Source organism: Carcharodon carcharias, chromosome 18 (genome assembly GCF_017639515.1).
Source record: "Carcharodon carcharias isolate sCarCar2 chromosome 18, sCarCar2.pri, whole genome shotgun sequence".
In the NCBI taxonomy this organism is placed as follows: Eukaryota; Metazoa; Chordata; class Chondrichthyes; order Lamniformes; family Lamnidae; genus Carcharodon; species Carcharodon carcharias.
This window is the reverse complement of record NC_054484.1, coordinates 88256070-88279719: the sequence shown is the minus strand read 5'-3', so window position 1 is coordinate 88279719 and position 23650 is coordinate 88256070. Positions and strand designations below refer to the sequence as shown.

The following is a 23650-nucleotide window of genomic DNA, read 5'->3' as shown; positions in this document are numbered from 1 at the left end:
TATAACACAAACCTGGCTCAAAGAAGGGCAGGACTGGGTGTTAAATATCCCTGGGTACAAGGAGAGAACAGGAAAGGAAGAAAAGGCAGGGGAGTGGCAATATTGATTTAAGATGGCATTACAGTACTGGAGAGAGAGGATGTTCCAGAGGGATCAAGCTCAGAATCTCTCTAGCTAGAGGTAAGGAATGAGAAAGGTGCAATATTGATTGGTGTAGCATATAGACCACCAACTAATGGAAGAGATGTGAAGAAACAAATTTGCAAAGAAATTACAGAGAGATGCAAAAATTATAGAGTAATCATAATGGGGACTTCAATTATCCACATATAGACTGGGATAGGAGTAGTACAAAGGGACGAGGGGCGAAAGTTCCTGGAATGTGTTCAAGATAATTTTCCGCAGCAGAATGTTTCTGGTCCAGTGAGAAGACATGCACTTTTAGACCTGGTTCTGAGGAATGAGTTGGTACAGTTAGATCAAATATCTGTGGGAGAGCCTCTAGGGGACAGTGATCATTGTATCATAAAGTTTAGATTGGTCATGGAAAAGGACAAGGCACAATCCAGAGCAGGGTTAATTAATTGGGGGAAAGCCAACTTCTATGAGATTAGAATGCATCTGAGTCAAGTGAGTTGGAATCAATTGTTGGCAGAAAGGACAGTGGCTGAGCAAAAGGCCACCTTCAAAGAAAAAGTATTGCAGGCAATATCAAGGTATATACTCTTGAAGGGGAAAGGTTGGAAAAATAAATTCAGAGCGCCCTCGGTGACGAGAAAGATAAAGGTGAAGATGGAAAGGAAGAAGGACTGGAGAATTGCAAACAATATGCCCTTGTTCAAAAAAGATTGTAAGGATAAACCCAGAGATTACAAACCAGTCAATTTAACTTCAGTGGTGGGCAAGAAACAATTATTCGGGATACACAGTAGACACATGGAAAAATATGGGTTGATAAGGAAGAGCCAACATGGATTTCTAAAGGGGAAATCATATTTAACTAACTTGCTGGAGTTTTTTGAAGAGGTAACAGAAAAGGTTAATGAGGGTAATGCTGTTGATGTGGTGTACATGGACTTTCACAAAGCATTTGATGCAGTGCCACACAACAGACTTGTGAGAAAAATTATTGCTCATGGAATAAGATGGGCAGGAGCAATGTGGATACAAAATTGGCTGAAAAATAGGAAGCAGAGAGTAATGGTCAGTGGATGTTTTTCGGACTGGAAGAAGGTTTGTAGTGGAGTTCCGCAGGGGTCGGTATTGGGACCCTTGCTTTTCCTGATATATATAAATGATCTAGACCTTAGTGTGCAGGGGACAATTTCAAGGTTTGTGGATGATACAAAGCTTGGGAGTGTTGTAAACTGTGAGGAGGACAGTGCAGAACTTCAAAAGGACATAGACAAGTTGGTGGAGTGGGCAGATAGGTGGCAGAGGAAGTTCAATGTAGAGAAGTGTGAGGTGATGCATTTTGTTAGGAAGAACATTGACAGACAATATAAAATAAGAGGTGACATTTTGAAGGGGGTGCAGGAGCAGAATGACCTGGCTGTATATGTGCATAGATCATTGAAGGTGGCAGGACAGATGGAGAGAGCTGTTACTAAAGCATAAAGTATTCTGGGCTTTATTAAAAGGGGCACAAGAGTACAAGAGCAAGGAGGTTATGCTGAATCTATATAAGACACTCATTAGACCTCAGCTGGAGTATTGTGTACGGTTCTGGATGCCACATTATAGGAAGGATGTGAACACATTGGAAAGAGTGCAGAAGAGGTTTATAAGAATGGTCCCTGGGATGTAAAACTTCAGTTATGAAGATAGATTGGAGAAGTTGGGACTGTTCTCCTTAGAGAGAAGAGGCTAAGAGGAGATTGGATAGCAATGTTCAAAATCATGAGGGGGCTGGACAGAGTAGATAGGGAGAAGCTGTTACTGCTCGTAAAAGGATCAAGAACGAGAGGGCATAGATTTAAAGTGATTTGCAAAAGAAGCAAATGTAATGTGAGAAAAAACTTTTTCACACAATGAATGGTTCAGGTCTGGAATGCACTGCCTGGAAGTGTGGTGGAGGCAGGTTCAATCAAGGCATTCAAGAGGGCATTGGATGATTATTTGAATAGAAACAATGTGCAGGGATACGGGGAATAGGCAGGCAATGGCACCAGGTCATAAGGCTCATTTGGAGAGCTGGTGCAGACACAATGAGCCGAACGGTCTCCTCTTTGCTGTTAAAGTTCTGTGATTCTGTGAAGTGCCCATACAACAGATGTCAGGTAGAAAATACAATGGAGAATCAGGCTAAATATAGAAGGGCAGAAGGGAAGTGAAGAAACTAATAGGAAAAGCAAGGAGAGAGCATGAAAGGAAGCTGACAGCGAACATGGAAGGGAATCCCAAGGTCTTCTATAAGAGTGTAAATAAAAATAGGGTGGTAATAAAAAGATTAGGGACAAAAAAGGGGACTTGCATGTGGAGGGTGGAGAAATAGCGGGGATATTGAACGAGTACTTTGTATTAGTCTTTACAAAGGAAGAAGATGCTACCCAGGTCGAGGTGAGAGAGGAGGTAACTACACTAGAATAATTTACAGTTGAGAAGGAGGAGGTATTAGAAAGGCTATCTTTTCTTAAAATAGATGAGGTATTAGGACCGGATGAGATGCATCTAAAGGTACTGAGGGAAGTGAGAGTGGAAATTAATAATCTTCCAGTGTATAATCTCCCAGCCTTCCTTAGACACAGGGGAGGTGCCAGAGGACTGGGGAATTGTGAATGTTACACCCTTGTTCAAAAAAGGGAACAAGGATAAAGCTGTCAATTACAGACCAGTCAGTCTGAGCTCAGTGGTCAGGAAAATTCTGGAAATTAATGTTCAGGATAAAATCAATAGTCACTTAGACAAATGCTGGATGATTAAGGAAAGCCAGCATGGATTCATTAAGGGAAAATCATGTTTAACTAACTTGCTGGAGTTTTTTGTGGAAGTAACAGAGAAGGTTGATAAGGGAAACATTGTTGAAGTGTATATGGATTTTTGAAAAGCATTTGATACAGTGCCACACAACAGACTTGTGAGCAAAATTCTACGTCATGGAATAAAAGAGAAAATAAGCACTAGAATAAGAAATTGGCTGAGTGACAGGAAACAGAGAGTAGTGATAAATGGTTGTTTTTCAGATTGGAGGAAGATTTGTAGTGGAGTTCCCCAGGGATCAGTGTTGGGACCCTTGCTCTTCCTGATATATATGACCTAGATTATAGTGTGCAGGGTATGATTTCAAAATATGCAGATGACATGAAGATTGGAAAAGTTGGCAATTGTGGTGAAGATAGTCTTTAACTTCAAAAGGACATATACATGTTGGTGAACTGGGCAGATGAAGTTCAATGTAGGGAAGTGTGAGGTGATCCATTTTGGCAGGAAGAATATGGTGAGACAGTATGTAACAAGGGGAGAGAGTCTAAAGGAGGTGCAGGAACAGAGGTACCTCAGTGTATACATACATAGGTATTAAAGATGGCAGGGTATGTTGAGAGAGTAGTTAATAAAGTATATAGTATCTTAGACTTTATTAACAGGGGCATTGAGCACAAGAGTAAGGAGGTCATACTGTACTTGAATAAGACACCAGTTAGGTTTCATCTGGAGTACGGCATCCAGTTCTGGGTGCCATACTTGAGGAAGGATGTGAAGGCATTGGGAAGCGTCCAGAAGCAATTCACAAGAATAATCCCAGGGATAAAGAACTGTAGTTATGAGAATAGGTTAGAGAGGTTGGGACTGTTCTCCATGGAGAAAAGAAGGCTGAGAGGAGACTTGATAGAGGTATTCAAGATCCTGAGGGGTATGGACAGGCTAAATAGTGAGAAACTGTTCCTACTCCAGAGAGCATCAAGAGCTAGTGGGTTCAGATTCAAAATAATTGGCAAAAAGAGTAAAAGTGATGCGAGGAAAATTTTTTTCACCCAGAGAGTGGTTGGAGTCTGGCACCCTTCCTGAAGGGATGCTGGAGGCAGGTTCGCTTGAGGTATCCAAAAGGGAATTAGATTGCTACCTGAAAAGAGAAGATATGCAAGGTTACGGGGATAAGGCAGTGGAGTGGGACTAGGTGGAATGTTCTTTCAGGGAGCCAGTGCAGATTCGATGGGCCTCCTCCTGCACTGTAATGATTCTGTGATTCTACCTGGCTTCTGCTATATCATCCAGCAATGAATATTCAGGTCTCTGCTGTACTGTCCAGCTGTGAATAATCCAGTCTCTGCTATACTATCCAGCAACGTATATCCAGTTGCTACAATACTATCCAACTGTGCATATGTCGTTGGGAAGGGAGTGTCCCTTTGGGTCGCTTCTTAAGTCTTGCATGGGACTTCAGCTTTTTCCCAGTGTAATGAAGGACTGGGAATAGTTAAGCCTAAGGTAACACGTAACAGCTTCTTTTCATGTCAGAGGCTTATAACAGTGACTTTTTTGAGTTATCCATTTTTCAGGGGCTGAGTCTACTTTTTGGGAGCATGTAGTCATCTTTTCTTGCATGTATTTTTGATGAACATGACTGTATCTTGGAATTGTCGATTTTTGAGATTGGGAAGTGGGATTGTGGCTACAGCTGCCTGCCCACAGCACCTCCTGGCTATTCAGATGCTGCTGCAGTCGTGCCAGTGATGGCTTCACTTCACTGCTCTCTGACCAGGGAGCAGTGCAGCATTTGGTGCGTTTTGCAGCTTCATCACTGCTACAAACAGTTATGCTAACAATAAATTGTGCTATAGAAGACAGCCATTTGGCCCATCATATATGTGTTGCTCATTGCCGAAGGGGCATTGTAGTGTAGTAGTTTTGTTATTCGACCAGTGACCCAGGGAATGAGAGTTTAAATCCCTCCAAGGCCATTAGAGAATTTCTGTTTAGTTTTTGAAAAGCTGGTATCAGTAAAAGTGAGCACAAAGTTGTTGAGTTGTCATCAAACCTAACTGGCTTACTGATGTGTTTTATGGAAGGAAATTTGCTGTTCTTACCTGGTCTGGCTTACATGGGACCCTAGTCCCACACCAACATGGCTGACTCTAAATTAGCAAACCAGTTCAAAAAGCTTCTTGGGGCTATTGGAGATGAACAAGCCATGTTCAAAAGAATGAATGACAAAGCCAGAATTTGTTGCCCATCCCTAATTTCCCTAGGCCATTTCAGAGGGCAGATAAGAGTCAACCACCTTACCGAAGGTCTGGAGTCACATCGAGGCCAGACCAGGTAAGAATGGCAGATTTCCTTCCCTAAAGGACATTAGTGAACCAGATGGGTTTTTACAACAATTGATGATAGTTTCATGGTCACCGTTACTTAGACTAGCTTTTTATTCCAGATTTATTAATTGCATTTAAATTCTGGTGAGATTTGAACCCATGTCCCCAGAGCATTAGCCTGGGCCTCTGGATTACTAGTCCAGTGACATTACTACTATACTACCGTCAGTCCTCTTTGTAAATATAGTTTTCCACCCCTGTTGAATCAATGCTGTACACTATCCCTGGCTTTAATATCCTTTTTATAAAGGGTGGGTGGGGGGTTCCGAAACTGAACACAACAATCTAACTGTGACCTAACCGATAATTTTGTACAAGTTTATCATTATGTCTCGACTCTTGTATTCTATGTCCCTATCTATAAAACACAAAATTCCATTTTATAGTTTTATCTCGATGCATTTATAGCTTCAGGGAATTCTGTAATTCTGTATTTAAGCCCCTCTATTAATCAACACCTTTTGTGTCTTCTCATTTAGTATATTTTCCATTCCATGTTTGATTTTCTCCCATAATGTCTTCTCAGCTCACACTTATCCAGACACTCTGTTACTGCAAGATTTGCTTGTTTACTATCAATCTCTGACGTGAGATAGTCCATCTTGCAGTACCACCCAGTTAAGCATTTTCATTGAAAAGCTAATGCTGAGTTCTCTCTATGGCAGTGCATGTAGTCACCGCTAGACTAACACTAAACACTACAGATTAAGAGGTCTTGGATTCGATTCCTGCTCTGTGCTTCACTCATGGCAATGGCTACAGTGCCATTTACCCTCACTAGCCCTGATTTAGAGAGAAAAAGAATCAGTTCCCAGACCTGCTTTCTGTCCAGTGAGCCGTGCTGCAAAATGTGGTTATAGATTTCTGATGTGAGTAGAGTTGGCTCGACTGTGACAACCTCTAGTTCAATAGTCCACCTGTTCTTTTTCAAGGCTGCTCCTGGGTGAATGCTGTATATGGACCATCAGAGAAGGGAAGGAAATCAGAGAAAAAGACCTTTACTGTTCCTCTGAAACCAATTTTTGTTGACTTCTGGTTTCATTGTTCTTCCAGGTGACATTTGCCAGCAGTTTACGAGGGAGGTTTTTGATATGTACGAGCGTTACGCAGACTTCAAAGACTGGAACTTTGAAGTGCTGAACTATACACCTGCTGATTATGGTAATCTGTTTTAATTCCAGAGCGGTGACAAAGCTACCAAACCCTCCGCAACCTGTAAACATTGCCTGCTAAAACAGAGCAAGTATATGCAAGAAAGCTGAGCAAAGGGAGACTATTCTCCCATAATCTCCAATATTCCAGAAAGACCATCTATTGAATGGCATTAGTAAGAAGAAATAAGGCTCAGAAAGGAGTGGAAGAGACAGATAGCACTAGAGTTAGAAAAATAGTAAGATGTTAGTTGGGGCCAAATTAGGATCTAAATTAGGTTAATGTGCATGTATGCAAATGCAAGTGTAGTAAATGAGGCTGGTGAGCTGCAGGCTTAAATAGCCTCATGGAAATATTAAGTTGTAGCAATAATGAGGACCTAGCTCAAAAAAATGACAGAACAAGGTGCTAAATACTCCTGATTACAAGGTGTTCAGATATAGAAGGGAAGAAAGGAGGTGGGGTAACAGTAATTTTTAAGGAGAGTTTAACTGCTGGAGAAAGAGAATGGCCTGGAAAATTGAAGTCCATAGAATAAAAGGGGCAGTGGCAGCATGGATACAGAACTGGCTGAGTGACGGGAAACAGAGAGTAGTGATATGAATGGTTGATTTTCGGATTGGAGAAAAGTGTACAGTGTAGTTCCTCAGGTGGTTGATATTAGAACCTCTGCTTTCTATTTATATATATTAATGACATAGATTTAGCTGTACGGAACACAATTTCAAACTGACTGACAGGCTGGGTGGAATGAACAGGTACATGACAAGATGGAATTAAATGCAAAGAAGTGTGAAGTGATACATTTTTGTAGGGAAGGCAAGGAGACAATTGTAAAGGCGCTATTGGAGCAGAGTGACCTAGGGGTATATGTACACAAATTGTTAAAGGTGACAGGGCAGGTTGAGAAACTGGCTAAAAGGGCAAACACAATCTTGGGTTTTACAAATGGAGGCATAAAGTACAAAAGCAAGGACGTTATGAACCTTCATAAAACACTGGTTTGGCCTTAACGGGAGCATTGCATCCAATTCTTGGTACCACATTTTAGATAGCATGTGAAGGCTTTAAAGAGGGTGTGGAGAAGATTTACGAGAAGTTGGGGTGGTTCTCCTTCGAGAAGAAAAGGCTGAGAGGAGATTTGGTAGAGGCGTCAAAATCATGATTGGCCTAGACAGAGTAGATGGGGAGAAACTGTTCCTATTGGTGGAAGGATTGATAACCATTGGATGCCAATTTAAGGTGATTAGCAAAAGAACCAAAAGCCACATGAGGAAAAACTTTTTTTTTACTCAGTGAGTGGTTAGGATCTGGAATGCGCTGCCTGAGAGTGTGGTGGAGGCAGATTCAGTCAAGGCTTTCAAAAGGGAATTGGATCATTGTCTGAAGAGAAAACAAATTGCAGGGCTACGGGAATGGACCTGGGAAGTGGGACTAACTAAATAGTTCTTGCAGAGAGCCAGCATGGACTCGATGGGCCAAATGGCCTCCTTCTGTGCTGTAGCCATTTTATGATTCAATGGTAGTTCAAAGGTACTTTTTGTTGCCTGGGTGCCTCCCTAGGTGACTGCTGAATCATTATTGTTAACACAATGATTCCTGGGAACCACTGGCTCCTGCTCCTATTCCTAACGTTATGTTCTGAAGGCAGCACAGCCAGGTTTCCTGACCATTTCCCTCACACACAGGCACATGTCCCCATGTCCCACGTTCCAGGTATGTATGGTGGGCGGAGCAGTTTTGTTGCTCCACACCATGGACAGTTGGTGCATTCCTTTTACTAAGCTGTTTTTACTTGTCTTCTCCCCTGTTAAGGAGGATTACATCATGCATCAGCATGTATTTCAGGGGAGAGTGTTTATCGCTTTTTAAAATATGAAGGTGGAACCCACAGAGTTCAGAGGATTCCCGAAGTGGGCCTGTCATCGCGAATGCAGCGCATCCATACTGGCACCATGACAGTCATCGTCCTACCCCAAATTGATGAGGTGAGATAGAGAGCACATCCGCTCTGGCACCATTCACCCTGGCACTACCCACCCTGACACCACGTTTTACCCCATATTGATGAGATGAGTTGGAAGGTATCACTGAAGTGAACTGGCAGCGAACGGTATTCTGTGTAATACAGTGTGGTGTGGGGAAGGGGTGGTGGCCAAGTAAACACAGTCTCTTTTGAATGTAAATACTCCAACATTAATGATTTTAGTAAACTTCATTATCTGCATGGTCACCTTTTTTGCATTCGAATGACCTCCGATTATTTGACCCTATGACCCCATCATACTGTTTCATGCTGGTTTGAAATACTTTCAGTGCCTTGATTTTTAATGAGAAAATCCATTTATAATCTTCATCTGTAAATGAATAAAAATCATTGGGTAGAATTTCCATTTGGTTTTGCCAATAATATCAACGCTATCTGGATGGAATGAGCCGATGCAGAGGAAAACATTGGCGAACTTTAAACATAAGTGAATTAGACCCCCAAAAAGCTTACAGTCACGTTTTCCACAATCCTTTACATTAGTTGAAGATGTAATTTGCTGGATCAGGCACCGCTCATAAGAATGACCACACCTCCAGGCTGATATTGGGGAATTACTCAAGTTCAAGGGGCTCTTTAAATTCTGTTCACGCTCCCAGGCACTAGTCGGCATCTTTTTAAGAGTGTTTTTTTCATATCAAACAATATTTAGTATTGGAAAGTAGGGAAGGTAGTAAGTGGTTCGGGGGAGATGGTGGTGTAGTGGTAATGTCACTGGACTAGTAATCCAGAGGCCCAGGCTAACACAGCAGCTGCTGGAATTTAAATTCAGTTAATAAATCTGGAATTGAAAGCTAGTCTCAGTAATGGTGACCATGGAACTATCGTTAATTGTTGTGACAAAAAACCCATCTGGTTCAGTAATGCCCTTTAGGGGAGGAAATCTGCTGTCTTTACCTGGTCTGACCTACACATGACTTCAGACCCACTGCAATGTGGCTGACTTTTAATTGCCCTCTGAAATGGTTTGGCATTCAGTTCAAGGACGATTAGGGATGGGCAACAAATGTTGGCTTTGCCAGTGACACCCACATCTCAAGAAAGAATAAAGAAAAGAAAAATTAGTTTTTAAAGACATTTGCAGTTATTTTAATTCGGCTTATTTGCAGGTGGAGGCTGGGACACTTCTTTTGCTTCTTTTTGGTGATAAATCCTTCCTCAGATGTATTTAGTAAGACTGCACCAAGTTCCGGCTCTTCAGAATGTCAAGGAATACTATTTAATGGAAGGAAACAGTAAATGACTATGTTCTGTTAGACTGCCTGATTGTTCTGGTTCGCGGAAGATTTTACAATTGGGATTGTGCAAATGATTTTTATCAGAAATTTGAACTGTAAACTAACCATCACAATTTCTTGATTGCACTCAAAGCTGAAGCCCCACATAGGTGTCTGCTTACACTTCTTGGCATCTTTTTCCATTATAAATTCCTGTTCCCATGTTTGCAGTGGAAACTGCCCATGTTAACTTTTCACAGTGTGATTGTACGCTCTTGCGATGATGGCCCATAAGCATTGAGCATGGAGTGCCTGGATAAAGTAAATCTCCCTCCCTGCTTTCTGAGTGACTTAGCTTTTGGAGCTCTCAAAATTCTACCTCGTGGTGGACAGGTTGTTTTATAATGGATGACTCCTATCAGGGCACCTCGAAGACTTATAACTGGATGGACATGCCCAGATTAGAAATGTTTAATCTCTACGGCAAATCTAATACGGTATGGTTAGAGAGTTCCTTTCCACATAAAACAGCATATCCTATGTTCAGTTCTGGGTCCTGCACCCCACCAAGGATAATCGGCCTTGGAGAGGGTTGCAGAGCAGATTCATGAGAAAGATACTGAGCCTTAAAGGATTAAATTACAAAGACAAGTTGCACAGACTAGGCTTGTGTTTCCTTGAATATAGAAGATCAGGAGGTAACCTAAATGATTTGTTTAAAATGATCAAAAGATTTAATAGTTAGATAGAGAGGAACTATTTTCTTTGGTAGAAGAGAGTCCAGAACAAAGGGGAAGAACCTTAAACTTAGAGCTAGGCTGCTCAGGGATGATATCAGGAAGCAATTCTTCAAACAAAGGAGTAATGTAAATTTGAAACCTCCCCCACCACCCCCCACCCCATCCTGTCCTGTCCCGCCCAGCCCAAAAACCGTTGAAAGTTTAAAATTGAGATTGATAGAATTTTGTTAGGCATGGAGATTAAGGAATATGAAAGCAAGGCAGGTGGATGGAGTTAAGATACAGATGAGCCATTGTCTAACTGAATGATGGAACAGGCTCAAGGAGCTGAATGGTCTACTCCTGTTCATGTGTGCTCGTAGCCCTCAGACTTCTGGTCAGGGCTGTTGGACTGAATGACCAGTTTCCATGCTGTTACATCTATTTATTTCTATGGGAGTGGGAGGCAGATAATCTCCAACCTAAGTGGTTCCCAAAATTCTGTGAAATTTGGATCCTGAATAATTTTGTATTCCAGACTTTTTGTAATTTCCCCGCTGTTTCCGAATGTTTGCACTTTTGAAGGCGGCTCATGTCCAAATATGTTACTTTCCAGCAACTCCTGCAACCAAGCCGGTGCCAAATGTAGTGCTTTGCATTCCTTTGAACTCAACCAGGGAAGTTGGGATGGGGACCCTGATGTTGGGTGGCCCAGGGTCTCTATAAATTTTGCTCAGGTTGCACCATGGAGAGGACACTCCAGTTTTGCTGCAGAGTGACATGGCAAACAGCAGTTATGAGCGATAAGCCCAACTCGATTGGCATAAAGAACGGGAGCTACAGGCTGTCTCCAGCAGACCATCCACTGCACACCTCAAGTCGGGCAGCCGGGACTGGTAAGCTGCTGACCTGCCACAATATCCATCTGCTTCAATGGAGTTTTTGGAGCTTAGAGTGTCTGCCCAACAAGTGGACGGAATCCATCATACCAGGAAACCAAACAAAAGGGAAGAAGATGCCATTGGAACGTGAGGATCATATGCATGGGATTGATAGATGACTTGAAGATTGTCGATAACGTGTGTAAGATAGCTGTGATCAACATGGAATTTGATAGGCTGAACATTGATACAGCTTCCCCATAAAATCACTGAGAGCGGATCACTGAAAGAAAAAGATTACATATTCATCTGGCAGGGGAAGAGTTCAGAGGAAGCATGTGAACAAGGTGTAGGTTTTGCTGTAAGGAATTCACTAGTCTCGATGATAGAACTCCCCCCACAAATAGTTCAGAAGGTGTTCTCTCCATCTGCTTCTCAATTCAAACAGAGCCAGTTAACCTCATGAGTATCTATGTTCTAATGCTGTGCTCCACTACAGAGGCAAAAGACCAGTTCTATGAGGAGTTTGACACCGCTATCAGCAGAATCCCTAAGTCAGAACATCTTTACCTACAGGGAGATTTCAACACTAGGGTGTGGATCATGTGGCATGCCCTCCTGCCCCAGACTTCATGGCCTGGGAAAGATAAATGAGAACGGACAGAGACTGCTTGAGCTGCTTCCATAAGCTTTGTGCAGCTAACACCATCTTTAAGAACAAACCATGCCATAAGGTGCCCTGGATCAGGACATTGATACCAGCTGGATCTGATCATCACCAGAGCCGACTCTCTCAACAGCATTCTCAACACACGCAGCTACCACAGTGCTGACTGTGATACAGATCACTCCCTGATGTGCAGGGTTAGGGTACCTTGAAGCTTTCTCAAAGCAGAAATGCTGTCCTCATGTCAAAATCAGCTGTACTACCTACCCAGATAAAAACCAACTGTCCCGTGACTCGAACAAACAGGCATTCTCCAGCATTCCCACATGGAGTGCAAAAACAGAATGGAGCAAACACCATCTACAATAATGCACTCTTAACATATGGGAAGCAAGAACAGAACATTTCTGACTGGTTTGAGGCTAACATCACTGCGACAGAACCTGTCATTGAGGCCAAGTGGTCCGTTCTTAATTACAAGAGAAATTTGAGCGGGAAGACTCTGAATGCACTAAGAGCTGCTCGAAGTGAAGTCTAACAGACTGCTAGGTGGTTCACCAATGATTACTGGTTACAACTCTGACAAACTATCCAGATGTCCTTCAACACAGGAAATGCTAGAGTAACGTATGAAGTGATCAAAAAGGTAACAGGTCCTTCAGCAAAGAAAAGGGCTCCATTGAAAACAAAGGCAAGGGAGGTCATCGACTGCAATAGACAGTTGGAGAGATGGGTGGAACATTACCTTGAGTTGTACTCTAGGAAGAACACTGTCACCGAGGAAGCTCTAGACACATTAGAAAATCTGCCTGTCATGGCAGAGCTGGATATTGATCCCACAGTGGTGTAACTTAGCAAAGCTATTGACTCGCTTGCCATAGGCAAAGTTCCAGGTGCTGATGCTATACCGCCTGAGCTCATCAAGCACAGGAAACTGGCACTCCCACAGCATCTGTACAAACTTCTCTGTCTCTGCTGGAGGGATGGGGCTGTGCTCCACCATATGTGATGCAAAGATTGTGACCCTGTACAAGGACAAGGGCAACCACAGCCATTGCAACAACTATTGACACATCCCCCTGCTGAGCATTGTCAGAATGCAGATCATTGCAGATCCTGGCTGAACACGTATACCAGAATCCCAAACAAAAATAAAAATACCTGGAAAAACTCAGCAGGTCTGACAGCATCTGCGGAGAGGAACACAGTTAACGTTTCGAGTCCGTATGACTCTTCAGCAGAACTAAGTAAAAATAGAAGAGAGGTGAAATATAGCTGGTTGCCGGGAGAGGGGGAGGGGGCGGGTGGAACAAGTAGAGCTGGATAGAGCGCCAGTGATAGGTGGAGATAACCAAAAAATGTCATAGACAAAAGGACAAAGAGGTGTTGACGGTGGTGATATTAGTTAAGAAATGTGCTAATGGTGACATTAAGGGTAGAAAGCAGGGCGAGCAAGATACAGATAGCCCTAGTAGGGTTGGGGTGGGGTGGGGAGGAAGGGATCGAAATAGGCTAAAAGGTAGAGATAAAACAATGGATGGAAATATATTTAAAAATAATGGAAATAGGTGGGAAAAGAGAAATCTATATAAAATATTGGAGGGAAAAAAAGGGGGGGGGGATCGGAAAGGAGGTGGGAATGGAGGAGGGAGTTCATGATCTAAAATTGTTGAACTCGATATTCAGTCTGGAAGGCTGTAAAGTGCCTAGTCGGAAGATGAGGTGCTGTTCCTCCAGTTTGACTGCCTTCATCGATCTCACCAAGGCATTTGACCATGTGGGCAGAGGTGATCTATTTAAGCTGTTGGAGAAAATTAGTTGCCCACTGAAGCTGCTCCATGTGACCTCCTCTTTCCACAATGGATAAGGTCAGTGATGATGGGACAACATCAGGACCCTTTGAGAACTGCATTGAGGTCAAACAGTGTTGTATTCTGGCACTGGCACACTCTGGCATACCCTTCTCTTTGCTGCTGTCATATACCTTCAAGTCTCGACAGAGGCTGTCTGCTTGCACATCAAAACTAACAGAAAGCTGTTCAGCCTTACCCACCTGAGATCCAAGACAAAGGCACCCCAGGTCTTCATTAGAGAGTTGCTCTACGCTGATGATGCTGCACTAATATTCCATACCGAGGAACACCTTAGTGGCAAATGGACAGACTGTCTCATACCTGTAAAGAGTTTGGTTTCACTATCAGCATCAGGAAGCCAAATGTCGTTGTCCAGGATGTTTCCACACCACCATCTATCAGCATTGACAATGTGACACTGGAAGTTATTGATAGCTTCACATATCTAATCTCTACAATTATCAGCAATGTGTCACTTGATGCTGAAATCAACACACATATCACAAAAACTGCAGCTGTTATGTACAAGCTGAGTAAGAGAGTGTGGAATAACAGCAACTAGACTGAGAACACCAAACTGCAAGTCTACCAAGCCTGTGTCCTCAGCGTATTCCTCTACAGTGGTGAGGCCTGGACAACATATGGTAATCAGAAGAAAGTGCTGAGTTGTTTTCACCTTTGCTGTCTCAGACATATCCTTGTCATCTCTTGGCAGGACAAGGTCACCAATTCAGAGGTCCTGTAGTATGCTAATTTCCCCAACATATGCTCATTACTAAGCCAGCGACATCTGCACTGAGGCCCTGCCATTTTCATCTGATTGCTGACAGCCATATACCCAAAGATCTCCTGTACAGTGAACTCGTTATTTGGTCACAATCTCCTGGACATCCACACCTCCGCTACAAGGGCACCAGCAAGCAATATATGAAGATGGTGGACATTGACACTGACAGTTGTCAGTGAAGTCAGTTGACAGGAAGACAGTCGAGACCTCTGGAGGCCGACTGTTTGAAGGCCATTGGAAGTGACAAGCAGAAGCGAAAAGCTCAACTGGCCAAGAGGAGGGTTCAGAGAGGCCAACGGATTATGCACCTTTGCAGCCCAATGTCTTCCTCTGCAACAAATGCGGCAAAGACTGCTATGCCAGAGTGGGACTTCTGAGCCTCACCAGGAGATGCTTAACACAAGTTGACCACCATAGCACAAACCATCATCTTATGAGACAGAGGGCTGCCACCACCACTTCCAAATCAAGAATGTGACAGAAACTCTGCCAGTGACTCTGCTAGGATTAGTTTGCTTTCTGTCTGTGTCCATTTTTGAGCCTCAGATTCTGTCAAGTGCAGTATTCCTTGCATATTACTGATAGTGTTCTTGATAACTTAGTCATTGCATTTAAATTACTGGGCACTTCAAAATATGTTAGTGTAAAAAAGTGGATTTTTGGGAGTACACTGTAACTGAGATTGCTACAGTCACTTCAAAACACAAAGAGTTAATGCTTTGTTTTGACCTACTCCCTGTTTCAGGTAGATATTAAAGTAGACCTCAGTGATTTGAGGATTGATACCTTTCGAGCCAAAGGAGCAGGGGGACAGCACGTAAATACAACAGACAGCGCAGTGAGAATTGTTCATATTCCAACAAGTGAGTAACTGTCCATGTTTCCTGTCAAATTCTGATTTTCCTGTGTAATAATATGCCTCCTACCCGAGGAACAAGCTGCACCAATATTACTGCTGCTGTTACCAACCACTATTAGAATTTTTGGACCATTTTCCCACAAAGATTTGAAAACAAGCTACATTTAAGAAGTTCAAGTGGATCTAGGTCTCCTTGGATCCACTAAGAGTGTAGGTTTATTTGTTAATGGATCAGGCATTGAACATATGTATTAAAGCTAGAAAAATCAGTTTGTTGAATGCTAATGGCTTATGTTTAAACTCAGACAGGAGTCAGTTGACTCATTGGTCATGACATTTACAGAGTGGTGGATGAAACCAGAAATGGCTGAAGAACCCAGCAAGGCAGGGCATGTGGAGGTCCTGCAGGATTTAATAGCAGGATCTCATCGCCATTTTTACTTCCATTTCCTGCCCAACAGAAAGCCAAATTGAGACTAGTTTGGAGGAAAAATCGATCAGGAGGCTGCAGCTCTACACCATCGGGAAGGTTCTTAGGTTGTCGGGGGCAGGTGGTAGGTCAATGTTCGGTGCTTGTGGGAGATCAGCTGTGTTAGGCTGTGGAGATGCCAGAGTAGGCAGCTTCCTTGAGGGGCTGGGGGAGCACTCCTGCATCTCCTGACTCATTAAAACCACTTAGCTTGTGGAGCTAGCACCCCCCCATTCACTGCCAGCTTTCCCGAGCCCTGGGAATCCTACACCTCAGCTGTTAAGTTTTAATTGGTTCTCATTTGCGCAGTAGAAGCCTGATTTAAATATGTTAATGAAGTACCCAATCAGACCCAGTGGAAGGGGAACAGAGTTCCCATGTTTTCATATTTAAGCTAATACCTCTCCTGCCTCTTGTAGCCTGGGGGGACAGAAGGTTAATATAGAGGCTGTTAATTCGGCATGGTTCACACTCATTTGAGAAGAGCACTCCCTCAATTCAGCAAGGCAGGAGAGAGGGAGCTGACTTTATTGACAGGTCTATTGGTCAGTCATTAAATGGGACAGAAGACGAGAAAGTCAGTTAGCCACCTAAGTTAGATTTACTTATGTCTGTTACCCTGTGTGCTGCCTGTGAGATAAACTGGCTTAACAATTTATACCAGGTCTCATCTCGCTAAAATGTTTCAATCTGCCTACTGTCAAATTGGAGTTGGTCACAAACAAGAGATACTGGCTGGCTGTGATTGCAAGGGGATCCTGCTGTTACACCTGTGATTGGATGTTGGGTAGTACAGGCACATTCCTCAATGTACCAAGCTCGCTTGCAGGATTGACCTGTACCACTGAACCTAAGGAGGAGTAACTAAGGCAAATCTGCAATTTGTGACACTCCTGAAAAACATGTATTTTTTGGTGGTAATGACCGTATTGTCACTAATGCAGTCTAACATTCCTAGGTTTAACAATAGAATGTCAACAGCACCGATCACAGTTAGAGAACAGAAAGCTGGCCATGAGCATATTGAAAGCAAAGCTATACAGGAAGGTTGCAGAGAAGGAGCTGGAGCAGAAGCAGAGTACCCGGAAACTGCAGGTAAGTTCATAAAGAACAACGTTCAATCTCACCTACCAAATCATTAGTGAAGGGCAGGTTTTGGATTTGGCCAGAGTTCGTCCTTTCATGAAATCTGGCACTTTGGATACACTAGGATGCTGATCTACCAAGTATCTGATTCTCTTCTCTGCTGTGCTGGCTCCAAGACCACACTGTGGAAGGGGTTAAAAGCATGGGCTCTTATTTTGGTCATCGGCTCTGCTGTGATTTGACGTATTAACGACTTTGAAATATCTCAAAGCAGACCCAAGATCCCTTATACACGTCTACAGCTACCTCATAACATGTGTGCTCTGGGGGTTGCTGAACTACATTATCTTTGCAGATCTAGTGAAACTGTGCTGTCCCACCATTCCCCCCCCCCCCAACTCAAAGTGATTGTAAAACTGCAGCTTTCTCATTGGACAACATATGTTCAAATGATAGATAAATGAATAATCCTCACACTTTTTACTTGGGTGTTTTAACATTTTATTTTGTTACTTTTCTAGTTCAGAACAATAGCTTTTACTAAATGATAGCAGCTTTGAGCTATTGTGAGGGATTCACTTGAACTTTGTTTCCAATAGGTTGGAACAAGAGCACAGTCAGAGAGAATTCGTACCTATAACTTCACCCAAGACAGGGTTACAGATCATCGGATTAACTACATTGTGAGGGATATTAAGGTGAGGGACATATCATTCAGGTTAATTAATAATTGGGGAATAAAGCTCTCTGAATGAGTGGGTTCAAGATGAGGAACTTCAATTATGAAGAGATTGGAGAAGCTGGGGCGCTTGTCTTTGGAGAAGAGAAAGCTGAGAGGAGATAATCAAATTCATGAGGGGTCTGGAGAGAGTAAATAGGGAGAAACTGTTCCCACTTGTGAAAGGTTTGAGAATGAGAGGGCACTGATTTAAAGTCATTGGCAAAAGAATCAAAAGCGATATGAAAACTTTTTCACGCAGCGAGAGGTTAGGTTCTGGGGTTTGCTGAACTACATAGGCTGTACAGATCTGGCGAAACTGAGCCCACCCCCACCCCTCAAGTGATTGTAAATCTGTAGTTCCCTGACAGCATGGCGGAGGCAGGTTCAATAGAGGCATTCAAAGGAATTTGATGATTATTTGAAAAAACACCAATCTGCAGGGCTACAGAGAGAAGGCAAGAAAATGGCACTAATTGAAATGCTTAATCGGAGAACCAGTGCAGACACAATGGGCCGAATGGCATCCTTCTGCACCTTAACAATTCTGTGAAGTTACAGGCTTTATAAAAGAGTTTTAGTGCCCACAATTAGATAACAGTGAACTGCTAATGCCACAGTTTGCAGACTAAATGCAGTCTGCTGTTTTGTTGGAGATTCGCAAACCATTATAATGAATTACAAAAAGCAGCATTTTAGTACATTTGATTGTCAGCCCATCTTTCAGTTAATAAATTGGCAACAGGTTTTCAAGCAGCCCACAACTTGTCCTTTGGCTTACACCTCTGTTCTATTCCAGGAGCTCCTGTGTGGTGGAAAACAGCTGGATGAACTGATCAATAAGCTTCTGGAGTCAGCAGAAAAGGAAGCTCTCCTGGAACTTATAGAAATGAGTAAAAAAGGAACAACAGAGAGGAGTTAAAGCTAAAATAGTCAAAGCGTGAACTGTTCAAAACAAATAAAATGCAAAACTGATTACAATTAGATTTACCTCAAGTAGCTACTTCATACTAAGATTCAAGTACTGGCTGCTGGGAGTTGCAAAATTTCCTTCAGAGAGTTATCATTTTATGACTATAAGGAGACGATCATGTGGCACCATGTTTGACATCAAATCTCTGTCTAATTTGATTAGTTTTGAGATGTTGCTGCTCATTTTCTTTACTGTAAACTTAGTCTGTCTAGGTTTAGGGCGGTGGGGTGTGGGGGTGGGGCTGGGTAGGGTGGTGTTGCTGTTAATTGCTTGTCATGGAGCCATTTACACAGATAGAAGCACCTTTTGTATGGAAAGCAACCAGAAACAGTTCAACATTGCCTGTTTGCTGTCCTGAAAAGCTGACGTAAGCTGCTTACTAATATGCAATCGCTTTCCATTGCATAGGCCAGCCCAGGAGCCATTGTTAGTGCAGGATATGGGCTAAATGTGAGACTGCTATGCACTGGCAGAGTTTCTCATAATAGGGGATGGTTGCTGAACAGCTCCATTTCTCCAGCTCTTTAACCGTCACTGTAGAGCTGGATATCCATTGGTTAACCAAAACCATAACACTGGACGAGATTAGAGTATTACTTTTTTAAATATCTGAGCAAGTTTAAAAAGTATATATTTGTAACATAGTTTATCAACCAAATTGTACAGTCTGGCTGTGTTTATTCTTCCACTGTTGAAGACTAGAACATATCAATTCAATGAACCAATTAAAGAAAGTGGTTATCTGTTCAACCCTAGTAACACTATTACCAGTTAGCGTGTAAAAATCCACTGGGATCAGTAGCTGATGGCACAGAGCACGAGAGAATTATCTGCTGCAGTCCTATAATCATAACTGAAAAATTTCTTTTAGCAATTATGCAAGATAAAATTGTATAACATGAATGATGCGGGATTAATAATTTAATAATATTACTTGACAAAGTAATCAATATCCATTCCGGAAACAAATTTTCCTATTCAAGCCCTGGCAAAGTTTCCTGCATTAAAGATGTGAATTTTTTGAATGGTTGCATTGTGATGCAGGAATGGAGTTTCCACTAACACCAGTAAAGCCATTGTTCCAGACTAGACAGCACGACGCATCTAATCTCGTGATTCGAAGCCGGCACACCTTGCCATCCATTTGGATTGGAGAACTCGTCTTATTTTCCCTACTCCATTCAGGGCCTTGTTAATAAATGAGCCAGTTAGAATTCAGTTCTTTAGATGCAGTCTGGTCAAACAGCCCTTTGGAAGTTGAAGGGGCTAAAGTGCTGCTTTTCTTCACCAGGACTGAAAAGGGTAAAGTGAAGTGCACAATATATGCCACAAATTAGCTCTTCCTACCACACTGTGTTTTGGGACTGAACTTCAATCTGATGTCTGGTATCATACATCAGTTTACTCTCAATCATCAGCAAAGTATTGGAAGGGTTTCATTGACATTGCTAGTAAGTTGCATTTTTTTTCACCAATAATCTGCTCACCAAAGCCCAGTTTGGGTTCCACCAGGACCATTTGGCTCTGGTCTTCATCACTGCCTTAGTTCAAAAGTGAACAAGAGCCGAATTCCAGAGATGAGGACAGAGACTGCCCTTTGCATCAAGCTCTAGTCAATGGAAATCTGAGAAAACTCGAGGGACTGGAGTCAAACCTAATACATAGGATAATAATTGGGCAAAAACCACAATCGTCTCAAACCCAGGACATTGCTGCAGGAGTTCTTCAGAAAGTGTCCTAGGCCTGACATTCTTCAGCTGCTTTTACTCTATTCTGACTCCCCTAAGCCTGTCCACCATCTTCAAGGCACAAGTCAGGAGTGTAATGGAAGACTCTCCACTTGTCTGGATGAGTAAAGCTCCAACGACACTTAAGAAGCTTGACACCATCCAGGACAAAGCAGCCCACTAGATTGGCAACTCATCCACATTCACTCCCTCCAGTGACATAGTGGCAGCAGTGTGTACCATCTACAAGATGCACTGCAGGAACTCACCAAGGCTCCTTAGACAGCACCTTCCAAACCCATGACCACTACTAGAAGGGCAAGGACAGCAGATAGATGGGAACACCACTACCTGGAAGTTTCCCTCCAAACCGCTCACCATCCTGACTTGGAAATATATTTCCAAATCAGGATGGTGTGTCTTGGAAGGGAACTTACAAGCTTTTCCTTCACTGTTGCTGAGTCAAAATCCTGGTACTCCCTCCCTAACAACACTGTGGATGTATCTACACCACAGGGACTGCAGTGGTTCAAGGCAGCAGCTCACTACCACCTTCTCCAGAGCAATTAGGGATGGGTGATAAGTGCTAGCCTTGCCTGTGACACCCATATCCCATGAATTAGTAAAAACATTAAGGTCAACAATAGGGATATTCACATGTTTGTGGTGTTCAGGACCATTAACAAATCCTCAAATGAAGCAGTCCACGGCCACATGCAGGCTTGGGCTGATTAGTGGCAAGTAACATTTGCACTACACAAGGGCCAGATACTTGTAAGTTCCCTTCCAAGTACCATCCTTGATTTGGAAATATATCACCCACTTCTTCACTGTTGTTGAGTCAAAATCCTGGAACCCCTTAACAGCACCATGGCTGTACCTTGACCAAATGCAGCAGTTCAAGGCAGCAGCTCACCACCATCCACTTTCAAGACCCTGTGACGGCAACCTGTGGCTATACTGGAAAAGATTCAGTAAGGAAGACTCCAGTGACATTTACACCTTGTGTAAAAATAAGAGATACAATATTGTTTAAAAAAATGACATGGAATGTCACACACTGAACAGAATTGAATTTATTATCCAAAAAACTATTCCATTATTATTCAAATATTTCCATCTCTCCAAGTTATCTGCTGGAAACTCCAGAATTATTCCAGGAAGGATGTCAAATATTTGGGATCCTATTAAATAGTAGTCCCTTCATCTAAATTGAAGCCCCTGACTGAATAACTCCTGGCTCCTGTTCATCTGGCACCAGTGACCCTTTCAGCTTATCGCTGCAAAGTTCAAAGTTTTCAACCATTTAAGGGGAGATGCTTGTTTCTATTGCAATGGAGTTTATTTTTACATATTGCATGCTTATCCATAAATGGAAACCTCATCAACCAGCCTTTCTAATGGGTTCACTCTGAAGCTACTTAGTCTCCTGCAAACTGCCTGGAACAGCATTAACAGCACATTTGACACACGCTAAACCACCCACCCACCCCCCCAAGTCATTTACTATCAGTGAACAGCAGGGATCCCAGAATAACTCCCTACAGAACTGCACCAATCACTTCTGCCACAGACAGAGCATTTTTAAAATCACTTCTAGTCTATGAAGACAATTCTCAATTCATCTTGATTGTGTACTAATTTAGCTGCCACACATCAGTCAGACACATCCAATGTACCATGATTGATTTTCTGCCGTGCATCTTCACAATTCTCAGCAGTTAGTAGTTTCCTTCAGTACAAGAACACCTATCTAACCCATGCCAAGAGTAGCAGAAAGTCAGGAATTCTATGCTACTACCATCAGTTAGGGAAAAAGCCCAGGAGGCAGGTCACTTCGGGGAACTGACATTTGATTTCAATCGATAACATGCAAGTTTCCACATACTAAACTTTACAACCTAAACATTGATCCTGGCAGTTGGCATTGTGCCTTTAAGGCATGGTCTCTCCTCTGCCCCACCCAAATTTGTGTGACAATGGATGTTTAGTAATGAAAAACAAGTTACTCTCCCATCATACTGACCACCCCTGTCAACATGTAGTTTAGATAGATGAACTTCCAGGAACCTGATAACTGGCCTCTATTCGTACAGTATGTGGATGAATGACATGATTTGAAGACTGAAGATGTAGCTAACAGATGGGTAATCTCTCCATCCTAAAACAATACAAGTTTTTCCATGCATGAAGGTGCAGTGGATTGGAGCCTGAAGTATAAGATGACTCTCTTGGCATGGTATCTAGACTGTGTGAACAAGTTTACTGGCCCTCATTGTTAGTTCACAGAATCCCAAAGTCTTCTATAGGTATGCAGATAGTACGAAGGGGAGGGGTAAAAGGAGGAGTAGGGCTAATTAGGGACTAAAAAGAGGAATTGCACACAGAGGCATAGGGCATAGTTTAAATATTAAATAAATGCTTTGCATCTTTGTCAAGGAAGAAGATGCTACTGAAGCCATGGTGAAAGAGGAGGTAATTCAGACACAAGGGCTTAAAATTGATAAGGAGGTGGCATTGGATCGGATGTCTGTACTCACAAGGCACCGAGACTGGGTGAGATGCATCCAAGGACAGGGAAGTGAGAGTGGAAATTGTGGAGATGCTGACCATAATTCTTTCAGTCTTCCTTAGACTCAGGGGTGGTGCCAGAGGACTGGAAAATTGTTCAAAAAAGGGTGTAAAGATAAGCTCAACTACTACAGGCCAGTTTAACTTTTGTGGTGAGGAAACTTCTAGAAACAATAATTTGGGACAAAATCAATCGTCTTTTTGAGAAGGTAACAGGTTTGATGAAGTTATACGGACTTGAAACGTTAACTGTGTTCCTCTCCGCATATGCTGTCAGAGCTTTTCCAGGTGTTTTTATTTTTGTTTTTGTTTTGGATTTCCAGAATCAGCAGTTTTTTGCTTTTATCTTAGTGTTTAATTGACTGCCATTTCTCTTCAAGGAATGCCTACCTTATGGAAGTATTGCTCTTCTCTCCGACAGGATTCCTGCCTCTCTCTTTTGTCTTGTTCACCTTCATTGCTTTCCATTTCTCTCCTGGTGTTTGCTAAAACCCGCTTTCACAGCCATATTTCCTTCCTCAGTAACTGTCTCCATCTCCGACTTACCCCACGTGGATTTCAGCTGAAGTTCCATCCCTCATGTTTCGAACCCACCCAGGATTACAGGTATCTCCA

General features: G+C 42.6%; 1 protein-coding gene across 10 annotated transcripts in view; it reads left to right on the top strand.

The window, feature by feature from the left end:
* The window catches only part of mtrf1 (mitochondrial translational release factor 1), a 49801-nt gene extending 31056 nt beyond the window's left edge, over window positions 1–18745 (top strand). For 8 of the 10 annotated variants that reach the window (XM_041210579.1, XM_041210581.1, XM_041210575.1 and 5 more), the window contains 6 exons: window positions 6363–6470; window positions 8277–8449; window positions 15378–15495; window positions 16919–17055; window positions 17646–17744; window positions 18564–18745. In XM_041210579.1, the coding sequence (XP_041066513.1) occupies window positions 6363–6470; window positions 8277–8449; window positions 15378–15495; window positions 16919–17055; window positions 17646–17744; window positions 18564–18686 (758 nt within the window). In that variant the 3' untranslated portion in view covers window positions 18687–18745. The remainder of the gene's footprint in view (window positions 1–6362; window positions 6471–8276; window positions 8450–15377; window positions 15496–16918; window positions 17056–17645; window positions 17745–18563) is intronic. The other 2 variants (XM_041210578.1, XM_041210577.1) reach the window with 2 other exon arrangements.
* The last annotated feature ends 4905 nt before the right edge of the window (window positions 18746–23650 follow it).